Below are 14,300 nucleotides of genomic sequence, written 5' to 3'. Positions count from 1 at the left end.
GAATATTTAAATTTTTAGTCAAAGAAATGTCTTTGGAAGGTATACAGCATGTCTACTATGCCATTTATTTATAAATTAATCAAATCAAACTATGCTAAAACGTGAGAATTACAGTATGACATTGCTCATAAGTATGAAATGTGTTTCATAGAATGTGTGCCAAAGGCCACAAATCTGTTTGTTGATATTTTTATATATTCATATTTTAAAGCATTTAGGGTAACAATAAAATTAATATGCCTCAATATTGCTCACTTTGAACTGCCAATACAACCCAAGCAATCTTCATGTGGGAAGGCCTCCATATGAGAATTTCAGCGGCTATGCCAAAAAAGTTGTCTAGTTTTGGCAAAAATCAGACAGTAGAAAGCGAAAAAAATAAAATCATATAATGAGATAAACTTCAAGCAACTCTCATGCTGACAAGCCACTACATGTTTTTCTTTCTTTTAAAATATTGCAGGTACAAGAACTGGCAGTGATGATTTATGTTAGCCAATACGCACATAAAAATATTTCCCCTTTTATATTGGGGGAGGAAAGAGAATTGTCAATGACGCTAATTTTCAATGCCTATTATGAAACAATATATGTTTCAGTATAAAATTAAACTGCATGTTTAATATTACGATATATTAAAATTTTATAATTAAATAATTGTATGTATGAAATGTAATAACAATATCCTCAAGAGTATCCAAAAAAAATTTTTCAGAGGGCAAGTAAAGAATAAATTCCTTAATACATTTTAAATATTGTATATATATATATATATGTACTTCGTATTTCTGAAAAATGACAGAACTAGTAAGAGCTTATTAGTAACTAGAGAACTAAGTAAGAGCTCACTTACTCAGTAGCTCTTCCAATTTGTTTTTATGATAAAAATTTAGATTTTCAACAACATTTAAATACAAAACAATGCTAATTAATAAAATTCATGCTTTTTAATTCCTTAAATTAAATAAGTTAGGAACACAAAAGAAAAAACAGTGACTTTAATTATATCTATTAGCTAAAGATTTTATTGCAAGTTTAGTGCTTATTTTATCAATCAAGGTAGATTCAATAAGAGATGAAATAAAACAGTGAAATGTTTCAGTTAAAATTTGGTAAAACTGTTCCAAAGCAAAATTTCAATTTGATTAAATTTGAAATTAGCAAATTTAATTTTTGAGGTAAACTTTCGCATTTTGATTATTTTTTCTTACCTTATATATTAATGATTGTTAATGGAAGAGATAAATCAGGGTGGGAAGGTAAGAATCAAAATTTTAATGAAGAAATGAACATGAATCTAACTTGAAACTTATTTTTTATCACAAATTAAAAAAATTTAAAAATCAAGAAAATTATGGTTAATTGTTATTTATGTTTAGAGAAACTACTTACAAATATTATTTTTTTAAAAAAAAATTAAAATGTTAAAGTTTTTAATAATAATAGTGGAAATAAATTATTTAATTCCTCTCAAAATAGTTAAATTATTTTATTATATTTTACAGCTAACTTATTAGAAAATTGCAGAAAAATTAAGAATAAATTGGGAAAAAAAGAATAGAACATATTTCTCATAAGACAATTAAAAAGAAGAGCGACAAGTATTAAAATTAATATTGATTGTCATTGTCAAATACATACTTAGAATGAACACGCTTCCTTAGATATAGTAAATAAGTGAAACGTTAGGTAAGAAAAGTAATAAATTATGTCCAGAAAATAAAAATGGCTAATTTTCAATATGGTAAATTTTTTTTACGTCTTCATTACTTGATGCCACTTTTTATGCACATAGGTAATAAAATTTCAAAAATCGTAGTTTCGCTTGTAATTTTCGATTGTATTTTCCGTAGAGAGTGTATACTTTGATATTTCAAATGAATCTTCGCTATGCAATGAATTTAAAACTAGAAAAATCATTGAAATAACTGATATAGAACAACATAAAAATGTCAAAATATTATCGAGGTAATTTATCTGTTCAAAACTGGCATCTTTCTTTATATTCTGGATTATTTCTTCGATGATGATTATATATCGTTCATAAATTTATATATAATCAAAATCGTTCTTCATTTACTGTTGCCAACTTATAAAAGCTAATTTTAATTTATTGAAGTTCGATGATTCATAGACATTATAAGGAGCTTATTTTTCGCGTTAACAATATTTTGCTATTTGTTCCTCTATTTCATCGGCAGAAGCGTGAACTTGTTAAAAAAATTATTTTAAAAATTTCATAAACTCAATACACGAGGTTTCGATTTTAAGTTGCGGCGTCCTATAGAACGTTTCCCGTTTTGTAAATAGATCAGGTGACATTTTATTAGGCAGATATAAATATTAAAAGTAAGTAAAAGTATAAAATTATTAGCTCAGCTTCATTCATGCTGCAATACAGAGTTTTAACTGGTTGACGCAAGTTCAGAACAAGAGACTGGAGATCCAACTGAAATAATAACAATAATAACCTTTAAAACGTCACTGCCAGATTTTAAGCGAGTTGAGGGTGCTGGTCTGGTATTACCGCCACAGAAAGCGACCTGTGAAGATTGTTGATGATTGAATATTATATGTTTTTGTGAAATGAAAGAGGGGTACATAAAAGAATAAAAATTTAAAAGAATCATGGTTGAAAAAATGTTTTTAGTAAGAAAAATCAGAGTAAAATTAATTAAAATTTTTTGTTGTTGTCGATTAAAGTTAGAAAATGATTGAACATTTCAATGCATTTAGGTTTAATGAAAAAATAAATAGATAAATATATTTTCGACTTGAATTATGGAATATTTCAATAAATTTTTTAAATGCAGCACACTGTAAATTTTGCAGCTGGTATTTGAAAAATATTTTACTAAATTAATTTCAAATAAGTAAATAAATCTTATTTTTTTTTATAAAGCCAGGCATCATATATTTTAATATTCTTTTCAGAGATGAGTGAAAAAATTCTCCCGGGGGATTCGAAATATGATTCTGATTATTCCAAATTGTAAAATACAGTCAAACTGGAAAAATGTTTTTTTTATTCGGCTTTTTTTTCTCAGTAGTGATTCTTCAGATTTTGATATCGTTTTTGCTTTTCCATAGTTTAAATATATGTTTTCTACCTTATTGTGTAGATTTTGTTACTTCATTTTTTTGCAAGGACTTGACAAATATATGTTAAAAGGCGTAATTACAGATCACTCTGTATATTTATACATCCAGGATATTCTATAACATAGATATTATATAATAATATATATAAAATATTGAATTTTGTTATATTATATATAAAATGCTATGAATTCTATTATATATAAAATAGATAATATAAATATTAATCTAATACATTAATATTATAAATACCTAACGCAGGTCTTAATACCTTTAATATATATTTTTTTCGATATTAATTATTCTACCATTATCAAGCACCAAAATTTTAAAGAAGATATTACATGTCACTATAACGCGACGAATCATTATTGACAATAAGTGTGAATTATTTAGTAAATAAAGAAATATTTAAGTATTGACAAAAAAGAATAAGTTTAAAATTAGACCTTAACAATAAGAATCATAATGTATTGATCTTGTTTTAATGAATTTTACCTGTTTAAAGCAGGATATGATTTTTTAAGAAATAAATTTTTTTAAAAAGTGAGATACACTTATTCATCTGGTGAGTTTAATGTTGGGTTAAATTTGGTGTTTAAAAGTATCTGAATGGAAAATTCAAAATTATTGAATAAATAGCTTTTGCTATATCTAATCCATTTGGCATATTTAATCCAGTACAAAACTTATAGACTAAATGTATATGAAGAAAAATAATAAAATTATATGCTGGTTGACGCACTATAGTTAAAGTGACCAGACACACTTCCCGAATTTCAGTAGTTGTTTCCAAAATCTTTCAAACTCTTCGAGGACAGAAAATGCTCTCCAGTCTTAACATACGTTCTCAAATGTCCTCGAATGTATCCGAAAGCTTTTAATATTTTTTTTCATGAATAATAAATTATTAAATCTGAAAAGCTCTTTAAAGAAAAAAAAAAAAAAAAAAAAAGAAAGAAGCTTTTGCGTTTTAGAGAATACAAGCGAGAAGCAAAAAATCACCATGCTAAAATGAATTTCATCAAAAAATTATCAAATTTTAATAATCATGCACTCATTCATTTTATTGTTGTTGTTGTTGTTGTTCATTTACGTCACACTAGAGCTGCACAATGGGCTATTGGCGACGGTCTGGGTAACATCCCTGATGATGATCCGAAGACATGCCATCACAATTTTGATCCTCTGCAGAGGGGATGGCACCCCCGCTTCGGTAGCCCGACGACCTGCACGCGAAGTCGAGCACTTTACGGTAGAACAGTTTAACGAGGACCAATACCGCACACCCTCGGTCCCTACGCAGGCTGATCCAAGTGGTCACCCACCCGCAGACTGACCGTAGCCAGTGATACTTGACTTCGGACATCTGCTGGGAACCGTGTCTTAACGATCAGTCCACTGCGGGACCATTCATTTTATATGCGTTAAATAAATGCGGAATATAATAAAATATTACATTATTGCGGAATATAATAAAATTTTAAAATAAGATTTGTCATATTTTATACCGTGAAATTATCTATGAAAGAAAAAATTTTAAAAGCAAATTTATTGCACTTCAAGAAATAAAGTTTTGTGACATTTTATCAAGAAAAATGATCTGAATGTTTTTCTATGAGCCACGTGGGGATATTTCCATCCCGATTAAGGGGAAACAATCGCATCTTTTGTATAATACCGGCTGCACATTCCTGAACGTCTCTGTTCTCGCTTTTCAATTGCTTCATTAAAATTTCATACACACCAGAACTATTATACATCACGGCACAGCACACAGGAATGTGAGCCAATTGATATAGGGCATGTGTAGCCGCCCCAGCAACTTCAGGAGTCTTACTTTTTAGAATTCTTATCAAAGGCAATACAACTCTTCTTCTAGTAAATTCTTTTCTGTTGTTTTTATAAGGACAAACGGCAGTAATCGCCATACATAGATGGTATCTTAGACGGCGGCATGTGGTATTGGTCAACTCTGAAAGGCAATGCACAACTTTATAGTCTGTTAGAATTCTTACATTTTCAGGATCTTGACTAAGAACCACAATTAAAGCACATATTGGCGTCGACACACGGTTATGTTCACCACGCAAGCGCTCCATTAAGACTTGTACACCGCCAACCAAAGATCTAACGTAAGCAGCTGAATTAATAAAGTTTTTCATTATGGCTGCCAACTGCCATGCTGTATTGGACACAACTGATGGATTTTCATTCTTTAGATGCGACCATATTAAACGCAGGGCATCGTGTTTTTCCATTATTTGCAAGCAATCGTTATCATCAGAAGCAATTGCTAATGCTTTATTTAGATGCATGATTAACGGCGGGTGCGTTGTATGTAAAAGTCCTATCAACGTTTCAATACCATTGTTTTTCCTGATCACCGTTCTGATTTGTGGGTTTGTAAGACAACAACCTAGGCACGCTGTTAAATATTCTTGAACATGTTTTGGTTGAGAATTCAGAAGCTGTATCATCAAAGGACCAGCGTTCAGAGCTTGAATTCTTTTTAAATTGGATTCATTTTCCGAACATCTCCACAATGCACATGAAATGGATGCCATGAGTTCATAATTCGAATGGAAGGCAGAAGTTTGCATTATTTCGAATAACTTGTCAACAAAGCCTGCTTTCCCAAAAAATGCTCTAGATTCATCTCCTTCGGCGCAAGAAAATGCAGCACGCGCAGCTGCCTGCATTAAACTTTGATCCTCGCTATAAAAATGGATTCTGAAATTTTCTATCATTCTCAAATTTTTTACGACTAAACGAACGATTTTTTGATGGGAGCACCGAATAATTATTTGCAGAACTAAAGTACATAGCCGAACGTGTGGCGTTTTTAGTATATTTTTGCAGCCCCTTAAAGCTCCGCTATTTAAAAACTCCATTTGATTTCTGCGGCATTTGCAGATTGTAAACAAAGCTTCTGCTGCATTTTCTGCTGCTTTTAAAACATCTTTTTGTTGTTGGCTCATAGACTCTGGCTGGTCTTGAAGAAGTCGATTCGGCAAGTATATCATATTTACGAGCAATGGTATACCACCAGAGACACGTACTGCTTGCCAAGCTTTATGAAAATCAGCAATAGCTGTTATAACTGCAGCAGCTTCTTGCTTAAGATCAATTTGAGGTTCTTCTAAAAGCAATACCAAAGCTTCTATTCCTCTAAGATAGACAATTTTATGGCGCAAAACTCGGATTTTAGCAAGTTTCTTTAGGAACTTTAGAGATATTGCTTGAATTCTTTTTTCGTCACTTTTCAAAAAATTCAAAAGAGTTTCCAAAATCCTGTGTTCTTGAAGTGCTTTTAACATAATTGGATCCTGAAAATCACAATCATACGCAGTAATCAAAGCTAAAGCACTTATTATAGGTCGTCCATAACTTAGATATTTTACGGACTTTTTAAATTTCCAATAATCATCTGGGTAAGAATAATGTTCAAAATTTGGCTTCCGTTTATAAATGTCTTCTAAGTCATCAGATTCAGCACTACTGCATTCTTCCGTTTCAACGGTGATGTTTTTCGCTTGACCTGATTTTACTTTTCTAATCAATGGTGTTATGTGTCGATAGCGTGGGAACATATTATACTTAATAGAGTTTTTCTCCTTTCAGAATAATTTTACTCAATTTTATTTGAAAGCATTTTTTAAAACTCAAATTGAATTTATTTTGTCACATCTGTTTGCTGGTGTTACAAACGGTTCTTAATCTAAGTAACAGCTTGCTTTTGATAGCTTCTTAACATTTTAATTCACAAAGTAGCTACAAGTGTTAAAAGTTGTTAATTACTTTTTATGTAAGCTAAAAGCTAACTTTTGATTTCTTTTAAAACTGCCGATTTGCCATGGCAACGTTTTCCTTTTTGTGGAATAAGAAATAATCGTCTGAAAATTATTATGTAAATAAAATGTTGTTCTTTTTTACTAAAAGTTTTATTATTTAGTCAGATTTATTATTTAGAGAAGTAGAGAACGACAGATTATTTTACTTTCTGATAGAGTCTCGTAACAACAAGACAACAAGCTTGGTATCTATACTCACGTTTTTGAAGACAATAAGGATGTCTAAGCAGGCGTTTATTTTCTTTTTAACTGAAATTTAAGTATTTTAATGAAATTGATAAAATAAAGTGAAACAAAATGATTATAAAACTTTTAATTAAATAATTAACTCGAAAAAGTGAACATTTATAAAACTATTATTTAATGGAAGGATAATAAATTTTATCTGATACATTTTGAATTTACTCTTCAGATGAAGCAAAGAGTAACTTGAACTTGTAATTGATTTTGTACTTTCAGAATTTGAAAAACTAATAGAAATTTCTTTCAAAGAAAGGTGCAGCAGGAAATTTAAGGGTTTTCGGTTTTTCCCTTTTTCTTATAAAGCGATTTGTTAATTTTCCCAACAAATTAGAACCCACCCTTTGCCTATTTGATTTTGCCAGAAATTTAGTGTCAAATGTTTTTTGTGAATTTGTGAATAGACCAATGCTGAACCCAGTAAAAGTAAGTCAACGCGTCTCCTACCTTACAATGGTCTCTCTCTCTCTCTTTTTTTCTTTTATTTATTTTTATTTTTTACGAAACTCTAAAAGAAACGCAATAGACTTTAGTTTCTATGAGTGAGCGCCATCTACACCAGTAGATTGAAAAAGTATCAGGGCGGGATGTCATCTGAACTGGGAAAAAGAGATGAGACAATGCAGTTCACAAAGTTATTTCTTGCCAGAGTATTAGGAAGATATCAACAAATTACTTAAGGAAAATAAGTTGACTTTAACTTTTATTTTTCTACAAGGAAGCGAAAATTTAAAGCTTTTAGAAGGGAGAGAAAAATTAATTTTTTTTTAAAAATTCTAGCCTTACCAAAATTCGCCGCCCATCCAATTATTCGGCGCCTCTTGCAGCTGCGCCTTATGCTACCAGGCTTGCACCTTGCCCTGCGTTATTGCTAAAATGATCGGTTTCACTCAAAAGAAGTTCTTGTTTTTCCATTGGTAGCTGTCTTTTTATACTCAACTCTGAGATTATTCTCATCTTGTCATTGAATAAGACACAAAGAGCAAAAATGAAGAAAAATACTTGGTTAGTATTTTTTGGAACACTCAAAATTCAAAAATTAAGTTGTGACATTGTAACAGGTGGGAGGTTTCCGTGGGTTTAATCACCATGTAACGCAAATGATGGTTAGTTCCATCAAAAAATCCTCCACGAAGGCAAATTTCTCCGATATTTGATCCAGGCTTGTCTTCTGTATTGGGTTCAAAATTACAAGGCTACGGAGTTGAACATTAGTAGTCGTAACCCCAAAGATTTGGGTGGTTGTTCAAGACGGTTATAAAACAGCAACACAGCAACGTCAACCCACCGTTTTAATTTAGTGTCATATATATATATATATATATATATATATATATATATATATATATATATATATATATATATATATATATATATATATATATATATATATATATATATACAGTCGAACTCGTTTATAACGAGCTCGGATTTAACGAGAACTCGGATTTACCGAGGGAAACGAGAATATTTGGTTGGATCAATGTTAAGTCTATGGAACAGAAGTCGCTTTTAACGAGCAAGACCCGGTTTTAGCGAGCAATATTTTTCCGTCTTGTAATCTTTTTTCTCATCTTTCTAGTCTTTCTGCTTTATCTTTTTTTAAAAATGATAAGAAATGTGCGCGAAATAAAAAAAAACGCGATTAAATTAATTAATGTAATTAAAGTAAGTAAGTATTAATTAAATTTTAAGTAAATTCAATCATTTGACCTCCCAAGCCCCCCCCCCCTCTTCTGGTTGCACGCCTGTCTTAAGTACCCGTTTATTACGAGCACTCGGATTTAACGAGTACATGTTACGGTCCCTTTGTGCTCGTTATAAACGAGTTCGACTGTATATATATATATATATATATATATATATATATATATATATATATATATATATATATATATATCGGGGATTCTACAATCTCCTTAAAAGTAAAATGATGAGAAAATGTTATTTAACTAAGTATAAAGTAATTATAACTCTGATAATGTTTTGATACATCTGAATGAGTAAGATGGAGGAAAAAAAAATGTTCCGACCTTTAGTCTGTTCAGTATTAAGAGTTCGATAAAAACGATACAATTTAAAAAAAAGTTTAAAAAAAAGTGTTATTAATTTTAAACTTTTTATCCAGCATGCATAATTTTATTTTATTTAAATTATTTAATATTTAGTTTTCATTTTATGTTATAATTTTATTTTCAAATTATTTTATTACACGTAAAATACTGTTTTTAAATTACATTAATTTCTTTTTAAATTTTCTGATATATTTTCGTTATCAAACAAAGTTATGAAAAACTACCAGTGCTCTGGAAATTTTTACTTAAACTGCATTCATCATAAATTACTGATATAATATGTTTCTCAATACAAATGATAGAGGGCAGCACCAAATATTTTCTTAGGGTTTTCCAGTTGATTGATGGTAATATTTTTCAAAATTATTCGGGGTTAAATTAATATTTTCATGACATTGCTTATCTTGCATACATCCTTAATCTTAAGTAATTGTTTTGCAAATTTATTTCATATAGTTTATAATATATGAAATGTTAATATTGTGTTTCATTTTGTTCATATTATAGAAATAATGAGAAATATGATTTTAAAATTTTACATTAGAGGGCAGCACTAAAATTTATCTTAGTATTTCATGTAAATCCTAAGAATATGTGTGTTTGCAGATTAGAAAATATCAAAAAAAAAAAAAAATTTATAATAAAAAGTAACATTAAAATAAAATTATTTTAATTTTAAATTTTATTTTAAGAATAAAAATAAAAATTTCAAAATTAAAAATAATTAAGAAAATTTAAAAAATTAAAAATTATAAAATACAAATTACAATAAAATAAAATAAATAAATCAATAGATGAATAAAAATAAAAATACGATTCACTACAAAATGAAGAAAATTGTGATCGCCGCAAGGCAATCACGAGTAACCCATTGGCAAAATAGTTGTCCTCTAATTTCTTTTACGGAAAGGAAATTTTATTGTGTTTTCATCTTGGAAATCTTTAACTGTTAATCCTGAACTGTTCGGTACACAATTTCGAACACATATTTAAATGCAACTCAGACACAATCTGTGTAAATTCTTTTGATAACTGAATAGAAGACATTGAACAGCCAATCGAGATCAATATTAACATTCTCGGATTGGTACAATGGTGTTTGATGGTGATTGTCAGCTGCATCATACACCCGTTTCGGATTCACGATATGATTTAAAAGCTAGGTTTTTCTTCAATTTTACATGAATAGGGAATCCAGTTTGAACGATTCAGTTTGAACTGTAGGTTAGAATTTCTGATTCCTAATTAAAACAATAAAAACAAAAATATCGTTCAAATGATGAAATTCTCTTTTATTCACAACTCAAGAAGTATTTATGGGATCTCTCTGGTCCCATGTCTCAAAAATAAATTCTCCAACTTAATGCATAGCAAAATTAAAAGAGAAAAAAAGAATTCTAAAAACATTATCAAACAGAAGCGGTTGACATAGCACTGCTTACCATTACTCTAGCTTATTGTAGTTGAAAAGTGACTACGCCACGAAATCAAAACCAAGACCCATTTTGCCAATGGGTAATAAAAGGTACAGTGTCTATTTTTGTGTTATAAAATTTTATTTTACTTGGTATATAAATGTTCTCTTAAAAAAAAAGTAGTTGAAAAGTGAGTACGCCACGAAATCAAAACCAAGACCCATTTTGCCAATGGGTAATAAAAGGTTCAGTGTCTATTTTTGTGTTATAAAATTTTATTTTACTTGGTATATAAATGTTCTCTTAAAAAAAAGTAGTTGAAAAGTGAGTACGCCACGAAATCAAAACCAAGACCCATTTTGCCAATGGGTAATAAAAGGTTCAGTGTCTATTTTTGTGTTATAAAATTTTATTTTACTTGGTATATAAATGTTCTCTTAAAAAAAAAGTAGTTGAAAAGTGAGTACGCCACGAAATCAAAACCAAGACCCATTTTGCCAATGGGTAATAAAAGGTACAGAGTCTATTTTTGTGTTATAAAATTTTATTTTACTTGGTATATAAATGTTCTCTTAAAAAAAAGTAGTTGAAAAGTGAGTACGCCACGAAATCAAAACCAAGACCCATTTTGCCAATGGGTAATAAAAGGTACAGTGTCTATTTTTGTGTTATAAAATTTTATTTTACTTGGTATATAAATGTTCTCTTAAAAAAAAAGTAGTTGAAAAGTGAGTACGCCACGAAATCAAAACCAAGACCCATTTTGCCAATGGGTAATAAAAGGTACAGTGTCTATTTTTGTGTTATAAAATTTTATTTTACTTGGTATATAAATGTTCTCTTAAAAAAAAAGTAGTTGAAAAGTGAGTACGCCACGAAATCAAAACCAAGACCCATTTTGCCAATGGGTAATAAAAGGTACAGTGTCTATTTTTGTGTTATAAAATTTTATTTTACTTGGTATATAAATGTTCTCTTAAAAAAAAAGTAGTTGAAAAGTGAGTACGCCACGAAATCAAAACCAAGACCCATTTTGCCAATGGGTAATAAAAGGTACAGTGTCTATTTTTGTGTTATAAAATTTTATTTTACTTGGTATATAAATGTTCTCTTAAAAAAAAAGTAGTTGAAAAGTGAGTACGCCACGAAATCAAAACCAAGACCCATTTTGCCAATGGGTAATAAAAGGTACAGTGTCTATTTTTGTGTTATAAAATTTTATTTTACTTGGTATATAAATGTTCTCTTAAAAAAAAAGTAGTTGAAAAGTGAGTACGCCACGAAATCAAAACCAAGACCCATTTTGCCAATGGGTAATAAAAGGTACAGTGTCTATTTTTGTGTTATAAAATTTTATTTTACTTGGTATATAAATGTTCTCTTAAAAAAAAAGTAGTTGAAAAGTGAGTACGCCACGAAATCAAAACCAAGACCCATTTTGCCAATGGGTAATAAAAGGTACAGTGTCTATTTTTGTGTTATAAAATTTTATTTTACTTGGTATATAAATGTTCTCTTAAAAAAAAAGTAGTTGAAAAGTGAGTACGCCACGAAATCAAAACCAAGACCCATTTTGCCAATGGGTAATAAAAGGTACAGTGTCTATTTTTGTGTTATAAAATTTTATTTTACTTGGTATATAAATGTTCTCTTAAAAAAAAAGTAGTTGAAAAGTGAGTACGCCACGAAATCAAAACCAAGACCCATTTTGCCAATGGGTAATAAAAGGTACAGTGTCTATTTTTGTGTTATAAAATTTTATTTTACTTGGTATATAAATGTTCTCTTAAAAAAAAAGTAGTTGAAAAGTGAGTACGCCACGAAATCAAAACCAAGACCCATTTTGCCAATGGGTAATAAAAGGTACAGTGTCTATTTTTGTGTTATAAAATTTTATTTTACTTGGTATATAAATGTTCTCTTAAAAAAAAAGTAGTTGAAAAGTGAGTACGCCACGAAATCAAAACCAAGACCCATTTTGCCAATGGGTAATAAAAGGTACAGTGTCTATTTTTGTGTTATAAAATTTTATTTTACTTGGTATATAAATGTTCTCTTAAAAAAAAAGTAGTTGAAAAGTGAGTACGCCACGAAATCAAAACCAAGACCCATTTTGCCAATGGGTAATAAAAGGTACAGTGTCTATTTTTGTGTTATAAAATTTTATTTTACTTGGTATATAAATGTTCTCTTAAAAAAAAAGTAGTTGAAAAGTGAGTACGCCACGAAATCAAAACCAAGACCCATTTTGCCAATGGGTAATAAAAGGTACAGTGTCTATTTTTGTGTTATAAAATTTTATTTTACTTGGTATATAAATGTTCTCTTAAAAAAAAAGTAGTTGAAAAGTGAGTACGCCACGAAATCAAAACCAAGACCCATTTTGCCAATGGGTAATAAAAGGTACAGTGTCTATTTTTGTGTTATAAAATTTTATTTTACTTGGTATATAAATGTTCTCTTAAAAAAAAAGTAGTTGAAAAGTGAGTACGCCACGAAATCAAAACCAAGACCCATTTTGCCAATGGGTAATAAAAGGTACAGTGTCTATTTTTGTGTTATAAAATTTTATTTTACTTGGTATATAAATGTTCTCTTAAAAAAAAAGTAAAAACGAAACAAAAAAAAAACATTAATATTTTAATATATAAATTACTTGCACGCATTTTTTATAAAATGAATAAATTTGCTATTTCTTTTAACAACTCCCTTAAATTAAAGATTTTTTCTTTACCTCTTTTAATATTTCGTCTGAGGACATCAGAGTTTCTGTATCTTGAAGCTGTAATTTTAGTGTTTTTTTTCCACAATTAGCAGAAATATGCAAAAAAAAAAAAAAGAAAGGAAAAAATTTCCTTTGCAAAGTATGTATTTTTCAGATTATTTCAGGCTTAAAAGAAGGTGTCAATTATTAATCATTCGTTCTTTCCAACCCCCTCATAGCTGGAGTTTTGCTTTTCTACTTTAATCAACATTTGAAGAAAAAAAAAATGAAATCATTTAAAAAAAACTTTAGAACGTAAACGAACAAACAAACAAGCAAACAAACTGTAAAATGTTAAGGTGTTAGATTGGCTTCGATAAAAAATAAAAAAAAAAAGAAGATTCAATTAAAACTTTAATTTTATGTTAGGTAAGCAGAGGAGCAAAATTTATAAATTTAAAGTAAAGTTTATTAAATATTTTTCAAACACGGGCAAATTTAAGTTTGAAAACTGCAAATCATGACCAAACACCTCAACTGCAAATTGTAATACATAAATTTCAAATTTTTTTTTTTTTTCTGGATTAATAATGTGGTTACCTGTGTTTTGAACTAAAATCCAAAAAGTTTTCGAAAAGCAATGAAATAAAACTAAATACATTGTTTAAGAATCGAATTTTTAAAGAAAAATTCAAAATATTCTTTCGTAAAGCTTGATTAAAATAAGACCTTAGACCTTAGCTATTAGTTCAAATCATCGCTAACATTATATAAAATCTGCATTTGAAATTTCTAAGAATTCTATAAATAGCTTCTTTTGTAATTTGTGTTTGGGTACAGAAATTTTCCCAAAATCAACGTTCCTTAGAAAATGCATTTAAATTGTAAGAAAGTTCTAAAATGTAAGAAAATT

At 29.1% G+C, this 14,300-nt stretch overlaps 2 protein-coding genes across 6 annotated transcripts in view; both read right to left on the bottom strand.

The window, feature by feature from the left end:
• The window catches only part of LOC107448205 (uncharacterized), a 53,438-nt gene extending 51,402 nt beyond the window's left edge, over positions 1–2,036 (bottom strand). For 3 of the 5 annotated variants that reach the window (XM_016063318.4, XM_016063320.4, XM_016063319.4), the window contains exon 1: positions 1,642–2,036. The gene's annotated coding sequence lies outside the window, so the exon portion shown is untranslated. Of the gene's footprint in view, positions 1–255; positions 338–1,641 lie in introns of those variants that run through there. The other 2 variants (XM_043054450.3, XM_043054451.3) reach the window with 2 other exon arrangements.
• A 2,608-nt stretch (positions 2,037–4,644) lies between these two features.
• LOC107448203 (outer dynein arm-docking complex subunit 2) lies at positions 4,645–6,786 on the bottom strand. Its single transcript, XM_016063317.3, has one exon. The coding sequence runs from the start codon at positions 6,690–6,692 to the stop codon at positions 4,689–4,691; it is 2,004 nt and encodes a 667-aa protein (XP_015918803.1). The 5' UTR covers positions 6,693–6,786; the 3' UTR covers positions 4,645–4,688.
• Between the last annotated feature and the right edge of the window lie 7,514 nt (positions 6,787–14,300).

The sequence above is a fragment of the Parasteatoda tepidariorum genome, chromosome 4, assembly GCF_982258835.1.
Source record: "Parasteatoda tepidariorum strain Cologne lab strain chromosome 4, Ptep-v5.0, whole genome shotgun sequence".
Taxonomy (NCBI): Eukaryota; Metazoa; Arthropoda; class Arachnida; order Araneae; family Theridiidae; genus Parasteatoda; species Parasteatoda tepidariorum.
Note: the sequence above shows the minus strand (reverse complement) of the source record. Positions and strands in the feature narration are given on the sequence as shown.